The sequence below is a fragment of the Procambarus clarkii genome, chromosome 54 (genome assembly GCF_040958095.1).
Source record: "Procambarus clarkii isolate CNS0578487 chromosome 54, FALCON_Pclarkii_2.0, whole genome shotgun sequence".
In the NCBI taxonomy this organism is placed as follows: Eukaryota; Metazoa; Arthropoda; class Malacostraca; order Decapoda; family Cambaridae; genus Procambarus; species Procambarus clarkii.
This window is the reverse complement of record NC_091203.1, coordinates 21,442,070-21,460,519: the sequence shown is the minus strand read 5'-3', so window position 1 is coordinate 21,460,519 and position 18,450 is coordinate 21,442,070. Positions and strand designations below refer to the sequence as shown.

Here is an 18,450-nt window from a genome sequence, read left to right as displayed (position 1 = left end):
CTGTGTCCAGTGTATATGATTGAACTGAAAGAGCTCAAGAGTTTTATTGGCCTTTCTATAACAATAATCTATTTGCTATCTGAGGATTCTATGTTCGGTTGGGTGGATTTCTACTTCGTATTTCATTCATGGTAGCCATAAGTTTAGAAGTAGAATGGTATGCCAGTGTTAGAAGATAACAAAGATTCAGTGAATTCAATAAATTATTAGTAGTGAATTAGTATTCACTAAGCAATTAGTAGTGAGTTAGTATTCACTAAACTATTATTCTACTATAAGTAAAATATTCATAATATACATCATATAGTATGTACAACTATCTATATACAACTATCATAGTCAACTATCATTGACTGAATCAAATTATAGTGAACTTAAGTACTTAGTCAAGTTATAATTGTCTGCTGTACTGTGCAAAAATTGCAGTGACGTCCACTTGAGCCACATTACCGTGATCAACAGTACTTCACAGTACTGCGTTGGCCTTTTATATCTTCGCTACCAATGTAGGCAATAACAGACAAATTAATCCGATATAAGGCATTAATTGCATCTATTGGGAGGAGTATGATTTGTCTAGAATGTTAATTCTCAGTGTTTTGGGAGGAAAGTGACGTGGTGGTTGGTGGTAGTGGTTGTGGTGGTGGTTGTGGTGGTGGTGGTGGTTGTGGCTCTGGCTTATCTTGACTCACCTTACTGATAGCGTCAGGATGTAGCAGCGCTGTGCAGCTAAGGACTAATGTTGAGCCGCTCCTGATGAACAGTTCACTGGGCCCGGGGATCCTCGCGGCCGGCACTGTAGAGGGTAGAGAAGTGGGGCATGGGTATTATTGTTGCTGGTGCCCCACTACCCCGGGGTAGGGTACTGTAGAGCCGGATAGAGAAGTGGGGCATGGGTATTATTGTTGCTGGTGCCCTACTACCCCGAGGGAGGGTACTGTAGAGCCGGATAGAGAAGTGGGGCATGGGTATTATTGCTACTGGTGCCCCACTACCCCGGGGTAGGGTACTGTAGAGCAGGATAGAGAAGTGGGGCATGGGTATTATTGTTGCTGGTGCCCCACTACCCCGGGGTAGGGTACTGTAGAGCAGGATAGAGAAGTGGGGCATGGGTATTATTGTTGCTGGTGCCCCACTACCCCGAGGGAGGGTACTCTAGAGCCGGATAGAGAAGTGGGGCATGGGTATTATTGCTACTGGTGCCCCACTACCCCGGGTGAGGGAACTGTAGAGCCGGATAGAGAAGTGGGGCATGGGTATTATTGCTGTTGGTGCCCCACTACCCCGGGTGAGGGAACTGTAGAGCCGGATAGAGAAGTGGGGCATGGGTATTATTGCTACTGGTGCCCCACTACCCCGGGGTAGGGTACTGTAGAGCCGGATAGAGAAGTGGGGCATGGGTATTATTGCTGTTAGTGCCCCACTACCCCGAGGGAGGGTACTGTAGAGCCGGATAGAGAAGTGGGGCATGGGTATTATTGTTACTGGTGCCCCACTACCCCGGGTGAGGGAACTGTAGAGCCGGATAGAGAAGTGGGACATGGGTATTATTGTTACTGGTGCCCCACTACCCCGGGTGAGGGAACTGTAGAGCCGGATAGAGAAGTGGGGCATGGGTATTATTGTTACTGGTGCCCCACTACCCCGGGTGAGGGAACTGTAGAGCCGGATAGAGAAGTGGGACATGGGTATTATTGCTGGGGTGCCCCACTACCCACCAGGGAAGGAACTGAAGCAGGGAAACAGAAGCTTATCTCATTTGAGATTTCACTGCCTCTGAGAATCGCAGCTGGAAGCCTCTGCAATGTTTCAGGATAAAATGTCGATGATGCATTAGTGGGTTTAGCTAAATTGTAGAAAATAAAATGTGTTAATGTCAAAGCCTAGCTACGTATTGCCATGGAGTAATTGTGTGATGTTAAGGAGTAATTTAACAGTGTTAACACTGACTGTTCAGAGCCAAGGAATAACTGTGTACAGTCTAACACTAACTAAATAGTCAGGGAGTAATCGTGTTGATTTCAATAGATATGTAACATTGATCAACAAGAGGAACTATAATACTGATAGGTGACTATCCTATCCTACATATTTACCTCTTGATACATATAATATGTCGTCCTATTATCGAATTCATGAATAATAAATTTCCAATTAGCAATATTTACATAGTTTTTTACGTGTTTTCACCCAGAATATTTACAGGGAGGGCGATTGTGAGCTGATTGTAACATATTGTAAGAGTCAATATGTTACTATTGAAAAACAATATGTTTTCTCCCTGGAGGTGTTTCCTCTCTATTTCTTGAGGTTGGCGATCTGAAGTGCCACTGGTGCCACTGGTGCCAGTGGTGTCAGTGGTGCCAGTGGTGCCACTGGTGCCACTGGTGCCAGTGGTGTCAGTGGTGCCAGTGGTGCCCCTGGTGCCCCTGGTGCCAGTGGGGAACCCTCACAGTGTCTCATATTATCAGTGAAGAGAACTGAACCCTCCAACTATTATCTTGGATCAGTAGCCCACTGATCTACTGATCCAAGTAGATCTGATCTACTGATCTACTAATCTACTGATCACAGGGTAGACTCATCCTACCCTGTGAGATGATGCTTCTATGCACAAGAAACCTGTTAAGCTTATCAAAGTCCGTCTAGGTTCCAGACTTGCCTTTCCCATGATACGACCCACAACAGTTGCCTAAATGCCTGGGACCTATTTCCTGCGAGGTAAACAGAGGCATAAGACATAAGAAAACATGCGCACACGCTTCGTCCTGTCCGAGAACTGAACCCGGGGCCATGAGTTGATGAACCCAGTGAGATAAAGAGCACAAAAGGTTCTTGGAACGAGGTTATCTTGAGGTTATCTTGAGATGATTTCGGGGCTTTAGTGTCCCCGCGGCCCGGTCCTCGACCAGGCCTCCACGCCCAGGAAGCAGCCCGTGACAGCTGACTAACACCCAGGTACCTATTTACTGCTAGGTAACAGGGGCATTCAGGGTGAAAGAAACTTTGCCCATTTGTTTCTGCCTCGTGCGGGAATCGAACCCGCGCCACAGAATTACGAGTCCTGCGCGCTATCCACCAGGCTACCAGGCCCCCATAAAAGAGAGCGAGAGCCATAAAATTTCAAGAGAAAGAAAGTGGTACACTTTTGTGGTTACTAATCATTCCAGTTATTAGACCATAATCCCAATCCTGGATTTAGAAAGGATTACAAAGACCTTCCTTCCAAAAAAAGTTAATTGGCAAATTAATTCTGATTCGTTCATAATATATTGACCAGAAAAGTGTCTTCCAGCACTTATTAAGGATTTATATAACAATTGCGAAACCTGTGCATCTTTACTTAGTCATGGTGGCTTTGTTTACATATATATTCAACAATTCATTAGATCCGAACAACTATGAGGTTGTTTATAACAATAACAACATTGGGTTGTGATGATTCCAAGCTTTCATGTTGTGAGTTCCAAGAGTGGCCCCTAATATGAGTCCCCAGCGATCAGTCCCCCCTGGTGTGGGTCCCCAGGTCAGGCCCCTGGTGTGGGTCCCCAGGTCAGAGCTCGATATAAATATATATATATATATATATATATATATATATATATATATATATATATATATATATATATATATATATATATATATATATATATATATATATATATATATAACTGAAAACTCACACCCCAGAAGTGACTCGAACCCATACTCCCACAACTGGTATGTACAGGGACGCCTTAATCCGCTTGACCATCACGACCGGACATAAGGAAGTGATAGCCGAGGCTATATGAACCACTTCCCCGCCGGCACTCGGATGGTAATCTTGGGCATAGCATTTTATCAAATCACCTCATTCTTTGGGGCACACGTGAGGAACACAAATGCAAACAAGCCTGAATGGTCCCCAGGACTATATACAACTGAAAACTCACACCCCAGAAGTGACTCGAACCCATACTCCCACAACTGGTATGTACAGGGACGCCTTAATCCGCTTGACCATCACGACCGGACATAAGGAAGTGATAGCCGAGGCTATATGAACCACTTCCCCGCCGGCACTCGGATGGTAATCTTGGGCATAGCATTTTATCAAATCACCTCATTCTTTGGGGCACACGTGAGGAACACAAATGCAAACAAGCCTGAATGGTCCCCAGGACTATATACAACTGAAAACTCACACCCCAGAAGTGACTCGAACCCATACTCCCACAACTGGTGTGTACAGGGACGCCTTAATCCGCTTGACCATCACGACCGGACATAAGGAAGTGATAGCCGAGGCTATATGAACCACTTCCCCGCCGGCACTCGGATGGTAATCTTGGGCATAGCATTTTATCAAATCACCTCATTCTTTGGGGCACACGTGAGGAACACAAATGCAAACAAGCCTGAATGGTCCCCAGGACTATATACAACTGAAAACTCACACCCCAGAAGTGACTCGAACCCATACTCCCACAACTGGTATGTACAGGGACGCCTTAATCCGATTGACCATCACGACCGGACATAAGGAAGTGATAGCCGAGGCTATATGAACCACTTCCCCGCCGGCACTCGGATGGTAATCTTGGGCATAGCATTTTATCAAATCACCTCATTCTTTGGGGCACACGTGAGGAACACAAATGCAAACAAGCCTGAATGGTCCCCAGGACTATATACAACTGAAAACTCACACCCCAGAAGTGACTCGAACCCATACTCCCACAACTGGTATGTACAGGGACGCCTTAATCCGCTTGACCATCACGACCGGACATAAGGAAGTGATAGCCGAGGCTATATGAACCACTTCCCCGCCGGCACTCGGATGGTAATCTTGGGCATAGCATTTTATCAAATCACCTCATTCTTTGGGGCACACGTGAGGAACACAAATTCAAACAAGCCTGAATGGTCCCCAGGACTATATACAACTGAAAACTTACACCCCAGAAGTGACTCGAACCCATACTCCCACAACTGGTATGTACAGGGCTTGTTTGCATTTGTGTTCCTCACGTGTGCCCCAAAGAATGAGGTGATTTGATAAAATGCTATGCCCAAGATTACCATCCGAGTGCCGGCGGGGAAGTGGTTCATATAGCCTCGGCTATCACTTCCTTATGTCCGGTCGTGATGGTCAAGCGGATTAAGGCGTCCCTGTACATACCAGTTGTGGGAGTATGGGTTCGAGTCACTTCTGGGGTGTGAGTTTTCAGTTGTATATAGTCCTGGGGACCATTCAGGCTTGTTTGCATTTGTGTTCCTCACGTGTGCCCCAAAGAATGAGGTGATTTGATAAAATGCTATGCCCAAGATTACCATCCGAGTGCCGGCGGGGAAGTGGTTCATATAGCCTCGGCTATCACTTCCTTATGTCCGGTCGTGATGGTCAAGCGGATTAAGGCGTCCCTGTACATACCAGTTGTGGGAGTATGGGTTCGAGTCACTTCTGGGGTGTGAGTTTTCAGTTGTATATAGTCCTGGGGACCATTCAGGCTTGTTTGCATTTGTGTTCCTCACGTGTGCCCCAAAGAATGAGGTGATTTGATAAAATGCTATGCCCAAGATTACCATCCGAGTGCCGGCGGGGAAGTGGTTCATATAGCCTCGGCTATCACTTCCTTATGTCCGGTCGTGATGGTCAAGCGGATTAAGGCGTCCCTGTACATACCAGTTGTGGGAGTATGGGTTCGAGTCACTTCTGGGGTGTGAGTTTTCAGTTGTATATAGTCCTGGGGACCATTCAGGCTTGTTTGCATATATATATATATATATATATATATATATATATATATATATATATATATATATATATATATATATATATATATATATATGTCGTACCTAGTAGCCAGAACGCACTTCTCAGCCTACTATGCAAGGCCCGATTTGCCTAATAAGCCAAGTTTTCCTGAATTAATATAATTTCTCAAATTTTTTTCTTATGAAATGATAAAGCTACCCATTTCATTATGTATGAGGTCAATTTTTTTTATTGGAGTTAAAATTAACGTAGATATATGACCGAACCTAACCAACCCTACCTAACCTAACCTAACCTATCTTTATAGGTTAGGTTAGGTTAAGTAGCCGAAAAAGTTAGGTTAGGTTAGATTAGGTAGGTTAGGTAGTGGAAAAAACATTAATTCCTGAAAACTTGGCTTATTAGGCAAATCGGGCTTTGCATAGTAGGCTGAGGAGTGCGTTCTGGCTACTAGGTACGACATATATATATATATATATATATATATATATATATATATATATATATATATATATATATAGATATATATATATATATATATATATATATATATATATATATATATATATATATATATATATATATATATATATATATATATATATATATATATACACAACATCTGAGAGTTTATTTAAGTCGTTGACAACGTTCAGGACTAAGTAAACTAGTTAGTTGTTAGTAAACTACTGTGGCGCCTTAATAGGCCTCCCGTAGTTAGTAGACCTTATAAGCAGAGCTCAAACCATCACTTATACCATGCAAAAGACTCGAATAATAATAATATTATGAGGACGAAATGTTACATTACGTGATGTTGGGTCCACGTTCGAGGTGTAACTTGTATTCTACAATATATGTAATAGTTATTATACAATGAATAGATTTCAAGAATACAATAGGTATGACAACTACAAAAGTCATATATGAGGCAGCTCCTATTTGCAAATACTCAAACTCATTCATATACGCGTCTAACCTACGCTGGAAACAATCAAGCGATCATACGTCTGTTACGCTACCCGGTAATCAGCTCCACAAATCATCAATCCTCTTGCCAAACCGGTATTTACCCAGATCCTTGCGAAATGTAAACTTATCCAAACTGTATCCATCATTTCATGTTGTGTTATGCAAGCCACCGGCTGATTAGGCCGTGTACACATTAGTGGGTTTCTCGCTCTCTGTCAAGTTTAAGGGAATTAATCCTGGCAGTGATTAATTAAAAGATTAATCCTGGCAACGAGTAATTAAAAGATACCAGAGCAATTATTCATCTATGCCGACTAGAGGTTTCTACCACTGCTAATGTAGATCTGTTATGTTCAGAAAAATAAATTTTGATACGTCTTATCTCTCCTGCTTTGTTAAGTGATATCTCCTGCGGTGTTAAGTGATATCTCGTGCGGTGTTAAGTGATATCTCCTGCGGTGTTAAGTGATATCTCCTGCGATATTAAGTGATATCTCCTGCGGTGTTAAGTGATATCTCCTGCGGTGTTAAGTGATATCTCCTGCGGTTTTAAGTGATATCTCCTGCGGTGTTAAGTGATATCTCCTGCGGTGTTAAGTGATATCTCCTGCGGTGTTAAGTGATATCTCCTGCGGTGTTAAGTGATATCTCCTGCGGTGTTAAGTGATATCTCCTACGGTGTTAAGTGATATCTCCTGCGGTGTTAAGTGATATCTCCTGCGGTGTTAAGTGATATCTCCTGCGGTGTTAAGTGATATCTCCTGCGGTGTTAAGTGATATCTCCTGCGGTGTTAAGTGATATCTCCTACGGTCTAAAGTGATATCTTCTGCTATGTGATATCTTTGCCCGAAACGCTATGCGTATTAGTGGCTTTAGGTATTGTATGTACTAACTCTATGTATATAAATCCAACATTATGTTTGTGAAAAAATTATGTATGTGCTTTTCCTGAATAATTTTTTTATTATTTTTATTATTATTATTATTATTTATTACTGTGTTAGGCGATAGCTTCTGCTATGTTAAGTGATATCTTTCGCTATGCTAACTGTTATCTTTCGCTATGTTATGATATCTCCCGCTGTGTTAAGTTTTATCTTCCGCTATCTTAAAATATTGTCTTCCGCTGTGTTAGCTGTTCTCTCTTACGATGTTAAATGTAATCTCACACTATGCAAAATGTTATCTCTCGATATCTTAAATGTTCTGCCCCTCTGCTAAATTTTCCATCCCGTTATGTTAGTGTTCTCTGCCACTATGTTAAATGTCCTTTCCTGCTATGTTAAATGTCCTTTCCTGCTATGTTAAATGTCCTTTCCTGCTAAGTTAAATGTCCTTTCCTGCTATGTTAAATGTCCTTTCCTGCTATGTTAAATGTCCTTTCCTGCTATGTTAAATGTCCTTTCCTGCTATGTTAAATGTCCTTTCCTGCTATGTTAAATGTCCTTTCCTGCTATGTTAAATGTCCTTTCCTGCTATGTTAAATGTCCTTTCCTGCTATGTTAAATGTCCTTTCCTGCTATGTTAAATGTCCTTTCCTGCTAAGTTAAATGTCCTTTCCTGCTATGTTAAATGTCCTTTCCTGCTATGTTAAATGTCCTTTCCTGCTATGTTAAATGTCCTTTCCTGCTATGTTAAATGTCCTTTCCTGCTATGTTAAATGTCCTTTCCTGCTATGTTAAATGTCCTTTCCTGCTATGTTAAATGTCCTTTCCTGCTATGTTAAATGTCCTTTCCTGCTATATTAAATGTCCTTTCCTGCTATATTGAATGTCCTTTCCTGCTATGTTAAATGTCCTTTCCTGCTATGTTAAATGTCCTTTCCTGCTATGTTAAATGTCCTTTCCTGCTATGTTAAATGTCCTTTCCTGCTATGTTAGTGTTCTCTCCATGTTAAAGACAGCAGTCACAAAACAAATGTTAACATTAACATTGAAAAATAAGTCAAGAATTAATTATATTCAGAAAAATTAATTGAAAGTTACCGAGTTATTTAAGAAACCCGGGAGTTAAGAGTGACACATTAAGCGGACACGTATGATGATACAGTGCACGCTGATACAGTGATACAGGTGCCTGATGATACAGTGATACAGTGGCATGATACAATGATCCACATTCAATATGGTCTTATCTCAGTTGATCACCTTTTCTATGATTTCATTCCATCTTATTCAACACTATTTATCCTTATCCTAACTGAACTCTCTCTCTCTCTCGCTCTTGGGTTTTATCCCTGGCTGATAAGAGGGTCAGACCAACCCCAGCTTGATTCTCTCTCTCTCTCTCTCTCTCTCTCTCTCTCTCTCTCTCTCTCTCTCTCTCTCTCTCTCTCTCTCTCTCTCTCTCAGCTTGACTCAACTCCCCAGTACCGACAGGTTGGGCCATTGGCCCCAAGCTGAGCTGTGAGTAGCGTGGAGGACGCTTCAACCTCCAGCCAAACCTCTCATAGAATTCAAATTCTGGATATGGAAGAGGAGGCGTCGTCCGTCGCCAGTCAGCAGACGCGACCGTCGCCAGCCAGCAGACAAGTCCGTCGCCAGCCAGCAGACCCGTCCGTCGCCAGCCAGCAGACTCGTCCGTCGCCAGCTAGCAGACCTGTCCGTCGCCAGCCAGCAGACCCGTCCGTCGCCAGCCAGCAGACCCGTCCGTCGCCAGCCAGCAGACCCGTCCGTCGCCAGCCAGCAGACCTGTCCGTCGCCAGCCAGCAGACCCGTCCGTCGCCAGCCAGCAGACTCGTCCGTCGCCAGCAAGCAGACCCGTCCGTCGCCAGCCAGCAGACAAGTCCATCGCCAGCCAGCAGACAAGTCCGTCGCCAGCCAGCAGACCCGTCCGTCGCCAGCCAGCAGACAAGTCCGTCGCCAGCCAGCAGACCCGTCCGTCGCCAGCCAGCAGACCCGTCCGTCGCCAGCCAGCAGACCCGTCCGTCGCCAGCCAGCAGACACGTCCGTCGCCAGCCAGCAGACCCGTCCGTCGCCAGCCAGCAGACTCGTCCGTCGCCAGCCAGCAGACAAGTCCGTCGCCAGCCAGCAGACCCGTCCGTCGCCAGCCAGCAGACCCGTCCGTCGCCAGCCAGCAGACAAGTCCGTCGCCAGCCCGCAGACCCGTCCGTCGCCAGCCAGCAGACCCGTCCGTCGCCAGCCCGCAGACCCGTCCATCGCCAGCCCGCAGACCCGTCCGTCGCCAGCCAGCAGACCCGTCCGTCGCCAGCCAGCAGACCCGTCCGTCGCCAGCCCGCAGACCCGTCCGTCACCAGCCAGCAGACAAGTCCGTCGCCAGCCAGCAGACAAGTCCGTCGCCAGCCAGCAGACCCGTCCGTCGCCAGCCAGCAGACTCGTCCGTCGCCAGCAAGCAGACCCGTCTGTCGCCAGCAAGCAGACCCGACCGTCGCCAGCCAGCAGACGCGTCCGTCGCCAGCAAGCAGACCCGACCGTCGCCAGCCAGCAGACGCGTCCGTCGCCAGCAAGCAGACCCGTCCGTCGCCAGCCAGCAGACCCGTCCGTCGCCAGCCAGCAGACAAGTCCGTCGCCAGCCAGCAGACAAGTCCGTCGCCAGCCAGCAGACTCGTCCGTCGCCAGCCAGCAGACAAGTCCGTCGCCAGCCAGCAGACCCGTCCGTCGCCAGCCAGCAGACAAGTCCGTCGCCAGCCAGCAGACAAGTCCGTCGCCAGCCAGCAGACAAGTCCGTCGCCAGCCAGCAGACAAGTCCGTCGCCAGGCAGCAGACAAGTCCGTCGCCAGCCAGCAGACCCGTCCGTCGCCAGCCAGCAGACACTTCAAACGTGACTCAAAGGCCGGAGTTGAGAGAACAAATGGAAAACTGCTGAGAGTGATGGACGTTGATAGTGTGAAAAGTGTCGCGATAGTGACACTGGCGAGAGAGCCTGATGGTGAGGGCCGGGGGGGGGGGGTAAAAATTGATGGTGAAGGCTGGGTATGATGATGATGATGATGATGATGATGATGATGGTGAGGACTAGTGGGTTAATGTTTAGGGTAAGGCCTGGGTATGAAAGTTGATGGTGATCCCTACATCACTTTCCTTCCATTCACCACCATCCTCACCATTCACCTCCTCTCTCACCCAAAACACCTTCACTACCCTTTCAGCATCTACCCTCTAAGTCACCACCATCACAATACTTCACCATTTTCACAACCCCCTCACCATCTTCTTTACCCTCCATCACTATCTTCTCTAAACCTCACTCCCTTCCCTGCCATTTACCGCCTACCCTGTTGTTCACTATCTTCCCTGCTTTCACTATCTTTACCACCATTCACGAAGTTTTTGACCCTTCACCACCTTCTTAATCTACCATTTACCACCTTTTTAATCTACCATTCACCACCTATTTAATCTACAATTCACCACCTTTTTAATCTACCATTCACCACCTTCTTAATCTACCATTCACCACCTTCTTAATCTACCATTCACCACCTTCTTAATCTACCATTCACACCTTCTTATTCTACCATTCACCACCTTCTTAATCTACCATTCACCACCTTCTTAATCTACCATTCACCACCTTCTTAATCTACCATTCACCACCTTCTTAATCTACCATTCACCACCTTCTTAATCTACCATTCACCACCTTCTTTATCTACCATTCACCACCTTCTTAATCTACCATTCACCACCTTCTTAATCTACCATTCACCACCTTCTTAATCTACCATTCACCACCTTCTTAATCTACCATTCACCACCTTCTTAATCTACCATTCACCACCTTCTTATTCTACCATTCACCACCTTCTTAATCTACCATTCACCACCTTCTTAATCTACCATTCACCACCTTCTTAATCTACCATTCACCACCTTCTTAATCTACCATTCACCACCTTCTTTATCTACCATTCACCACCTTCTTAATCTACCACATACCACCTTCTTAATCTACCATTCACCACCTTCTTAATCTACCATTTACCACCTTCTTAATCTACCATTTACCACCTTCTTAATCTACTATTCACCACCTTCTTAATCTACCATATACCACCTTCTTAATCTACTATTCACCACCTTCTTAATCTACCATTCACCACCTTCTTAATCTACCATTCACCACCTTCTTAATCTACTATTCACCACCTTCTATATCTACCCTACACCACCTTCTATATCTACCATTCACCACCTTCTTTATCTACCATTCACCACCTTCTTAATCTACCATTCACCACCTTCTTAATCTACCATCTACCACCTACTTAATCTACCATTCACCACCTTCTTAATCTACCCTACACCGCCACATCTACTCACATATATACACATTTAATAATCACGTAGAAAATAACATATTGGATGAATCTAAGTGAGAATGCAGTCAGATATTTTGCGAGAATAGAAATTAATTTATATTCCATTATATAGAAAAGGGTGATAATGGTACAAGGGCCTTACTCCCCTATTATAATACACAGACAAAGGGCAGACACACAGCCCCTAATGTGGGCTCCGAACACGCAGAAATTGACTTACAGAGACAAAGTCATTTTCTTGTGTTGATTCGAACTCACAGGAAACAAATGGAAAGTTGCGTGTGATAACAGTTTCGTGTTATCACAAAAGTGTGTTATTTGTTTGCTTGTGATCTGTGTTATGTCAGAACTCTATGACGTAAATCCCATTAGGGCAAAGTTAGTCATTATACTGCAATGAATGTTTAAATACAATGAAGATAATAATATTTTTTTGGAGATAAATGCTGCAATAAATTCGAATATATTGTATCTTACCACTATCATTTGGGAGTTTTACAATGAGTGATAAATCATACAATGACATTATATTTCATGATTAACACAGACCTTCTGTTTATTTCACGTGTTTATGATGCTTTTTGACTCTGAATAAATCCTTGTACAATATATGAAATCCATTCTATTTTATATATCGATAAGAAAATATCCGTTTGTTTGTCAAAGGTTAGAAGCCAGAAGTTAGGGGCTAGCCTCACACAAATTTTCAGGATGACACATAGATTGTAGGGGACTGTAAAAGTTTAGTTTTCTCCAATCGAGGTTTTCAAAGGTTTTTAGCTGCTCATAATACTGCATGTTGTCTTAGAGAGAGAGAGAGAGAGAGAGAGAGAGAGAGAGAGAGAGAGAGAGAGAGAGAGAGAGAGAGAGAGAGAGAGAGAGAGAGAGAGAGAGAGAGAGAGAGAGGAGAGAGAGAGAGAGAGAGAGAGAGAGAGAGAGAGAGAGAGAGAGAGAGAGAGAGAGAGAGAGAGAGAGAGAGAGAGAGAGAGAGAGTGAGAGAGAGAGAGAGAGAGAGAGAGAGAGAGAGAGAGAGAGAGAGAGAGAGAGAGAGAGAGAGAGAGAGAGAGAGAGAGAGAGAGAGAGAGTGAGAGAGAGAGAGAGAGAGAGAGAGAGAGAGAGAGAGAGAGAGAGAGAGAGAGAGAGAGAGAGAGAGAGAGAGAGAGAGAGAGAGAGAGAGAGAGAGAGAGAGAGGAGAGAGAGAGAGAGAGAGAGAGAGAGAGAGAGAGAGAGAGAGAGAGAGAGAGAGAGAGAGAGATAGAGAGAGAGAGAGAGAGAGAGAGAGAGAGAGAGAGAGAGAGAGATAGAGAGAGAGAGAGAGAGAGAGAGAGAGAGAGAGAGAGAGAGAGAGAGAGAGAGAGAGAGAGAGAGAGAGAGAGAGAGAGAGAGAGAGAGAGAGAGAGAGAGAGAGAGAGAGAGAGGCCAGAAATATCTCCCCCTCCCCCCCCCCCCTCTAGATGGTTTTCCACCAATGCAGTTGCCTAGTCATTAAACCTAACCTACCCAAAGGTACCAAAGGTACAGGATCCACAACATCCTGTTTGGGGTCTCAGAGCCAGAATCAGATAACTCTGATATCAGTTATCAGGCCTCGTTATCACCCCTCAGAACTTGTGACTAGTTATCAGGCATCACTATTTCCAGCAGAAGTTATCATTAGTTATCACTATACACTTTCACCCTAAGAACATATAACAAGTTATGAGGCCTCACTATCTCCCAAGAACGTGTAAGAAGTCATCAGGAACCACTATCACTATATTAGGGAGCCGGTCGGCCGAGCGGACAGCACGCTGGACTTGTGATCCTGTGGTCCTGGGTTCGATCCCAGGCGCCGGCAGGAAACAATGGGCAGAATTTCTTTCACCCTATGCCTCTGTTACATAGCAGTAAAATAGGTACCTGGGTGTTAGTCAGCTGTCACGGGCTGCTTCCTGGGAGTGGAGGCCTGGTCAAGGACCGGCCCGCGGGGAGACTAAAGCCCCGAAATTATCTCAAGATAACCTCAAGACCACCTTCTGAACTTGTAGAAAGTTATCAAAGTTCACTATCACCCTCAGAACTTATAGAAAGTTATAAAAATTTCACAATCACCTTCTGAACTTATAATTTAATTTCACAGACTCGTGGCGGTCCTGGGAGACCAGAACCTGTGAGAGAGAGACAGCAAGAACTCATTAAACTCATCACTGGCGCGTGTTGCAGAATCAACACTCTCCTCAACACTCAGTGATGAAGCCATTTGCTGAGCATGATATCTCCGACGCTCAGCTTGAGATATATTACAGTAAGTCTTGTGTAAGAACACAGCCGCCAGATCTTGAAGGATATTACTGTAAGCTTAGAGAAACAGCTCAGGAAGCTATCTCATAGCAGCAACTAAGATGAATCCTGCAACCTCAAACTTCATGTTGCAATGCTGAGAAATGTTCCAGATATACGAGGTGTGTCAATTACATTAAAATATAATTATTTTGCGTATTAATTCACTCCAAACTCCCTAGAAAACATCTCAACCAAATTACGTCCTCAAAGGACTCGCTAATTACCGTCTCTAGGCCATTAGAGTATTAAAAATCATTACATTATTGGTAGTAAATCTGGTGTTACGTAATAAAGTAACACCAACATATATTAATAGACGTCACACCATGTAGGGAAATGAGTTGTATCACCTGGGAGACTCCGTCGAGCTCTGAAAACTAATTTGGGAGAGTAGGCAAGGTTTGAGACGGGAGATTAGGTGCTCACTCTCTCCCTCGCACTAAATTGTTCCTTCTGTCAATTCTCAAGCTAATGAGCTCCTTCATACAGGATTCACACGCCCACTTGAAAGTCTTCACTAATTTATCCAAGGCATTTGTTATTAAATTATTGTTGCTGACAAGAGATATCACATTTACTATCAAGAAATAATATTGTATTGTTCAGCAATAAATAACACTATATTTGTTAACTGGACATTACACTATACACACAGAAATCACAATAGCGTGATGCTTCAAATGAACAAATCCACAAGGGTCGTGAAGAGGGTTCGAACTTACATCCGGGATGATCCCAGACGCTAATTTAGTCGACTAAGCCACGACATGGTTAAAGAATTGTAACTGGGAGTTCTACTGATCTCATACGGATCCTGTAGCCTCTCCGAGACACAAACCAGGGTTTTACACAATTTCCCCCATGCACTCGGGCTCTGCCAACAAGCTGTTTTTCTCCTCTATTTTAAACTAAGCCACGACATTATTTTTACCATGTCGTAGCCTAGTCGACTAAGGCAGCGTCTGGAATGATCCCGGGCGTAAGTTCGAGTCCTCTTCACGGCCCTTGTGGATTTGTACATTACACTATATTTGCTATCAGGAGATTACACTGTAATGTAATCCAGGCACATAACTATACTGTGCCAGACACATAAACAATATATATGATTATCATAGCTCCCAAGAGAACTACGGGATCACCATAGCCCGTGCTGCTTGGAACTTTTTGTTTCAAGTAGCGAATCTTAAACAACAACAACAATCCTAAGAGATTATTATTCCAGAAACTAAACACTCAGACACATCAAATAATTATATAAAATAATAATTATAATTATAAAAATAATTATATAATTTTATAATTATATAGTCTTATAATTATAAAATAATTATAAGACATACAAAACATTTTCTTACCAGAAACCTTAACTATTTCTTGCTATCCCAATAGAACACAAATTATCTTCAAAGACAATTATCACCTTATCACCACCATCTCACCTTATCACCTTATCTCTCTGCTCGATTATGGCAGGATTTCAATGTTGCAAGGGTTCGATGCTCAAATATTTGAATGGTGCAAAGAAGAATTTATTCTTGAAAATGCTGCATGCAGAATACAGCTGTAGAGCGGATTTATCTTCATGGCATAAATCGTAACTCGAGGTTGTGATTACGCTGGCACAGGTCAGTGAAAATTATTTCATGTATTATAAAAATGCAAACAATGTTTCTTTTTTTTAATTTAGAGGTACAAACAATTTAATTTAGAGGTGCAAACAATTTCATTTAGAGGTGCAAACAATGTAATTTAGAGGTGCAAACAATGTAATTTAGAGGTGCAAACAATGTCATTTAGAGGTGCAAACAATGTCATTTAGAGGTGCAAACAATGTAATTTAGAGGTGCAAACAATGTCATTTAGAGGTGCAAACAATGTAATTTAGAGGTACAAACAATTTAATTTAGAGGTGCAAAGAATGTCATTTAGAGGTGCAAACAATGTAATTTAGAGGTACAAACAATTTAATTTAGAGGTGCAAACAATGTCATTTAGAGGTGCAAACAATGTAATTTAGAGGTGCAAACAATGTAATTTAGAGGTACAAACAATGTCATTTAGAGGTGCAAACAATGTCATTTAGAGGTGCAAACAATGTCATTTAGAGGTGCAAACAATGTCATTTAGAGGTGCAAACAATGTCATTTAGAGGTGCAAACAATGTAATTTAGAGGTGCAAACAATGTCATTTAGAGGTGCAAACAATGTCATTTAGAGGTGCAAACAATGTAATTTAGAGGTGCAAACAATTTAATTTAGAGGTGCAAACAATGTAATTTAGAGGTGCAAACAATGTAATTTAGAGATACAAACAATTTAATTTAGAGATACAAACAATTTAATTTAGAGGTGCAAACAATGTAATTTAGAGGTGCAAACAATGTAATTTAGAGATACAAACAATTTAATTTAGAGGTGCAAACAATGTAATTTAGAGGTGCAAACAATGTAATTTAGAGGTGCAAACAATGTTTGGCATTCCAATAGTTGAAATTGTGGATGTGTTTATGGATATATGGGACTGTGTAGTTAATCAAATATGCTTTTACTCATGCGTAAATTAACTCAGTAACGCGTTTTATTATTAATATATTTTGTATATATGAATACATTCGTGAGTGTGTGCATGTATTTCAGACACAAACTCACACTAACTGCCTACAAAATCGAAATTCAATAACATTTACCTCCCATTCACTCATTCAATCATTCACATACAAAAAAAAACTGAAGCTCTCCCAAACCATTCGGGACTTTACGATAAATTGAGTTCGATTTGACCGCTTAAGACTCTCATTTTCAGAGGCGCATTGATTACCTGTCAAGAGAGTCAGTCAGTCATGTCAAGGACTCCCAAAAGACACCAGAAACTCTCATTTCTGAAACGGGATGAGAGATGATCTGAAACTTGAGAGTTTTTTCAATCTCATTTGAAACTTTTAGCGTGTTTCTTTCAGACTTTTTTTAGATATATATCTGAGAGAGAAGACTTTTTAAGGTGGAAGTCTTACACGAGATGATTAACGTCTGAAATGAGGGATTATGGAAAAGCTAATTTTCCTCTGATGAGTTGGTAATGTGATAGATTTAAGGATGGTAAAAGAGTGTTAAAGTGAAAAGTGGGACTCAATAATTTGCTGCCAAGCGCTACACTTTACTGTCAGACTCTACACTTTACTGTCAGACTCTACACTTTACTGTCAGACTCTACACTTTACTGCCAGACTCTACACTTTACTGTCAGACTCTACACTTTACTGCCAGACTCTACACTTTACTGTCAGACTCTACACTTTACTGCCAGACTCTACACTTTACTTCCAGACTCCACACTTTACTGCCAGACTCTACACTTTACTGTCAGACTCTACACTTTACTGCCAGGCTCTACACTTTACTGCCAGACTCTACACTTCACTGCCAGACTCTACACTTTACTGTCAGACTCTACACTTTACTGCCAGACTCTACACTTTACTGTCAGACTCTACACTTTACTGCCAGACTCTACATTTTACTGCCAGACTCTACACTTTACTGCCAGACTCTACACTTTACTGTCAGACTCTACACTTTACTGTCAGACTCCACACTTTACTTCCAGACTCCACACTTTACTGTCAGACTCTACACTTTACTTCCAGACTCTACACTTTACTGCCAAGCTCTACACTTTACTTCCAGACTCCCCACTTTACTGCCAGACTCTACACTTTACTTCCAGACTCCCCACTTTACTTCCAGACTCTACACTTTACTGTCAGACACTACACTTTACTGCCAGACTCCACACTTTACTGCTAGACTCCACACTTTACTGCCAGACTCTACACTTTACTGTCAGACTCTACACTTTACTGCCAGACTCCACACTTTACTGTCAGACTCCACACTTTACTGTCAGACTCTACACTTTACTGCCAGACTCCACACTTTACTGTCAGACTCTACACTTTACTGTCAGACTCCACACTTTACTGCTAGACTCTACACTTTACTGTCAGACTCCACACTTTACTGTCAGACTCCACACTTTACTGTCAGACTCCACACTTTACTGCCAGACTCTACACTTTACTGTCAGACTCTACACTTTACTGCCAGACT

General features: G+C 43.0%; 1 protein-coding gene across 1 annotated transcript in view; it reads right to left on the bottom strand.

Moving 5' to 3' along the window:
• The window catches only part of LOC138352558 (zwei Ig domain protein zig-8-like), a 155,658-nt gene that overhangs the window by 15,966 nt on the left and 121,242 nt on the right, over positions 1–18,450 (bottom strand). Inside the window, exon 6 of the mRNA XM_069305048.1 lies at positions 693–796. Coding sequence (XP_069161149.1) covers positions 693–796 — 104 coding nt within the window. The remainder of the gene's footprint in view (positions 1–692; positions 797–18,450) is intronic.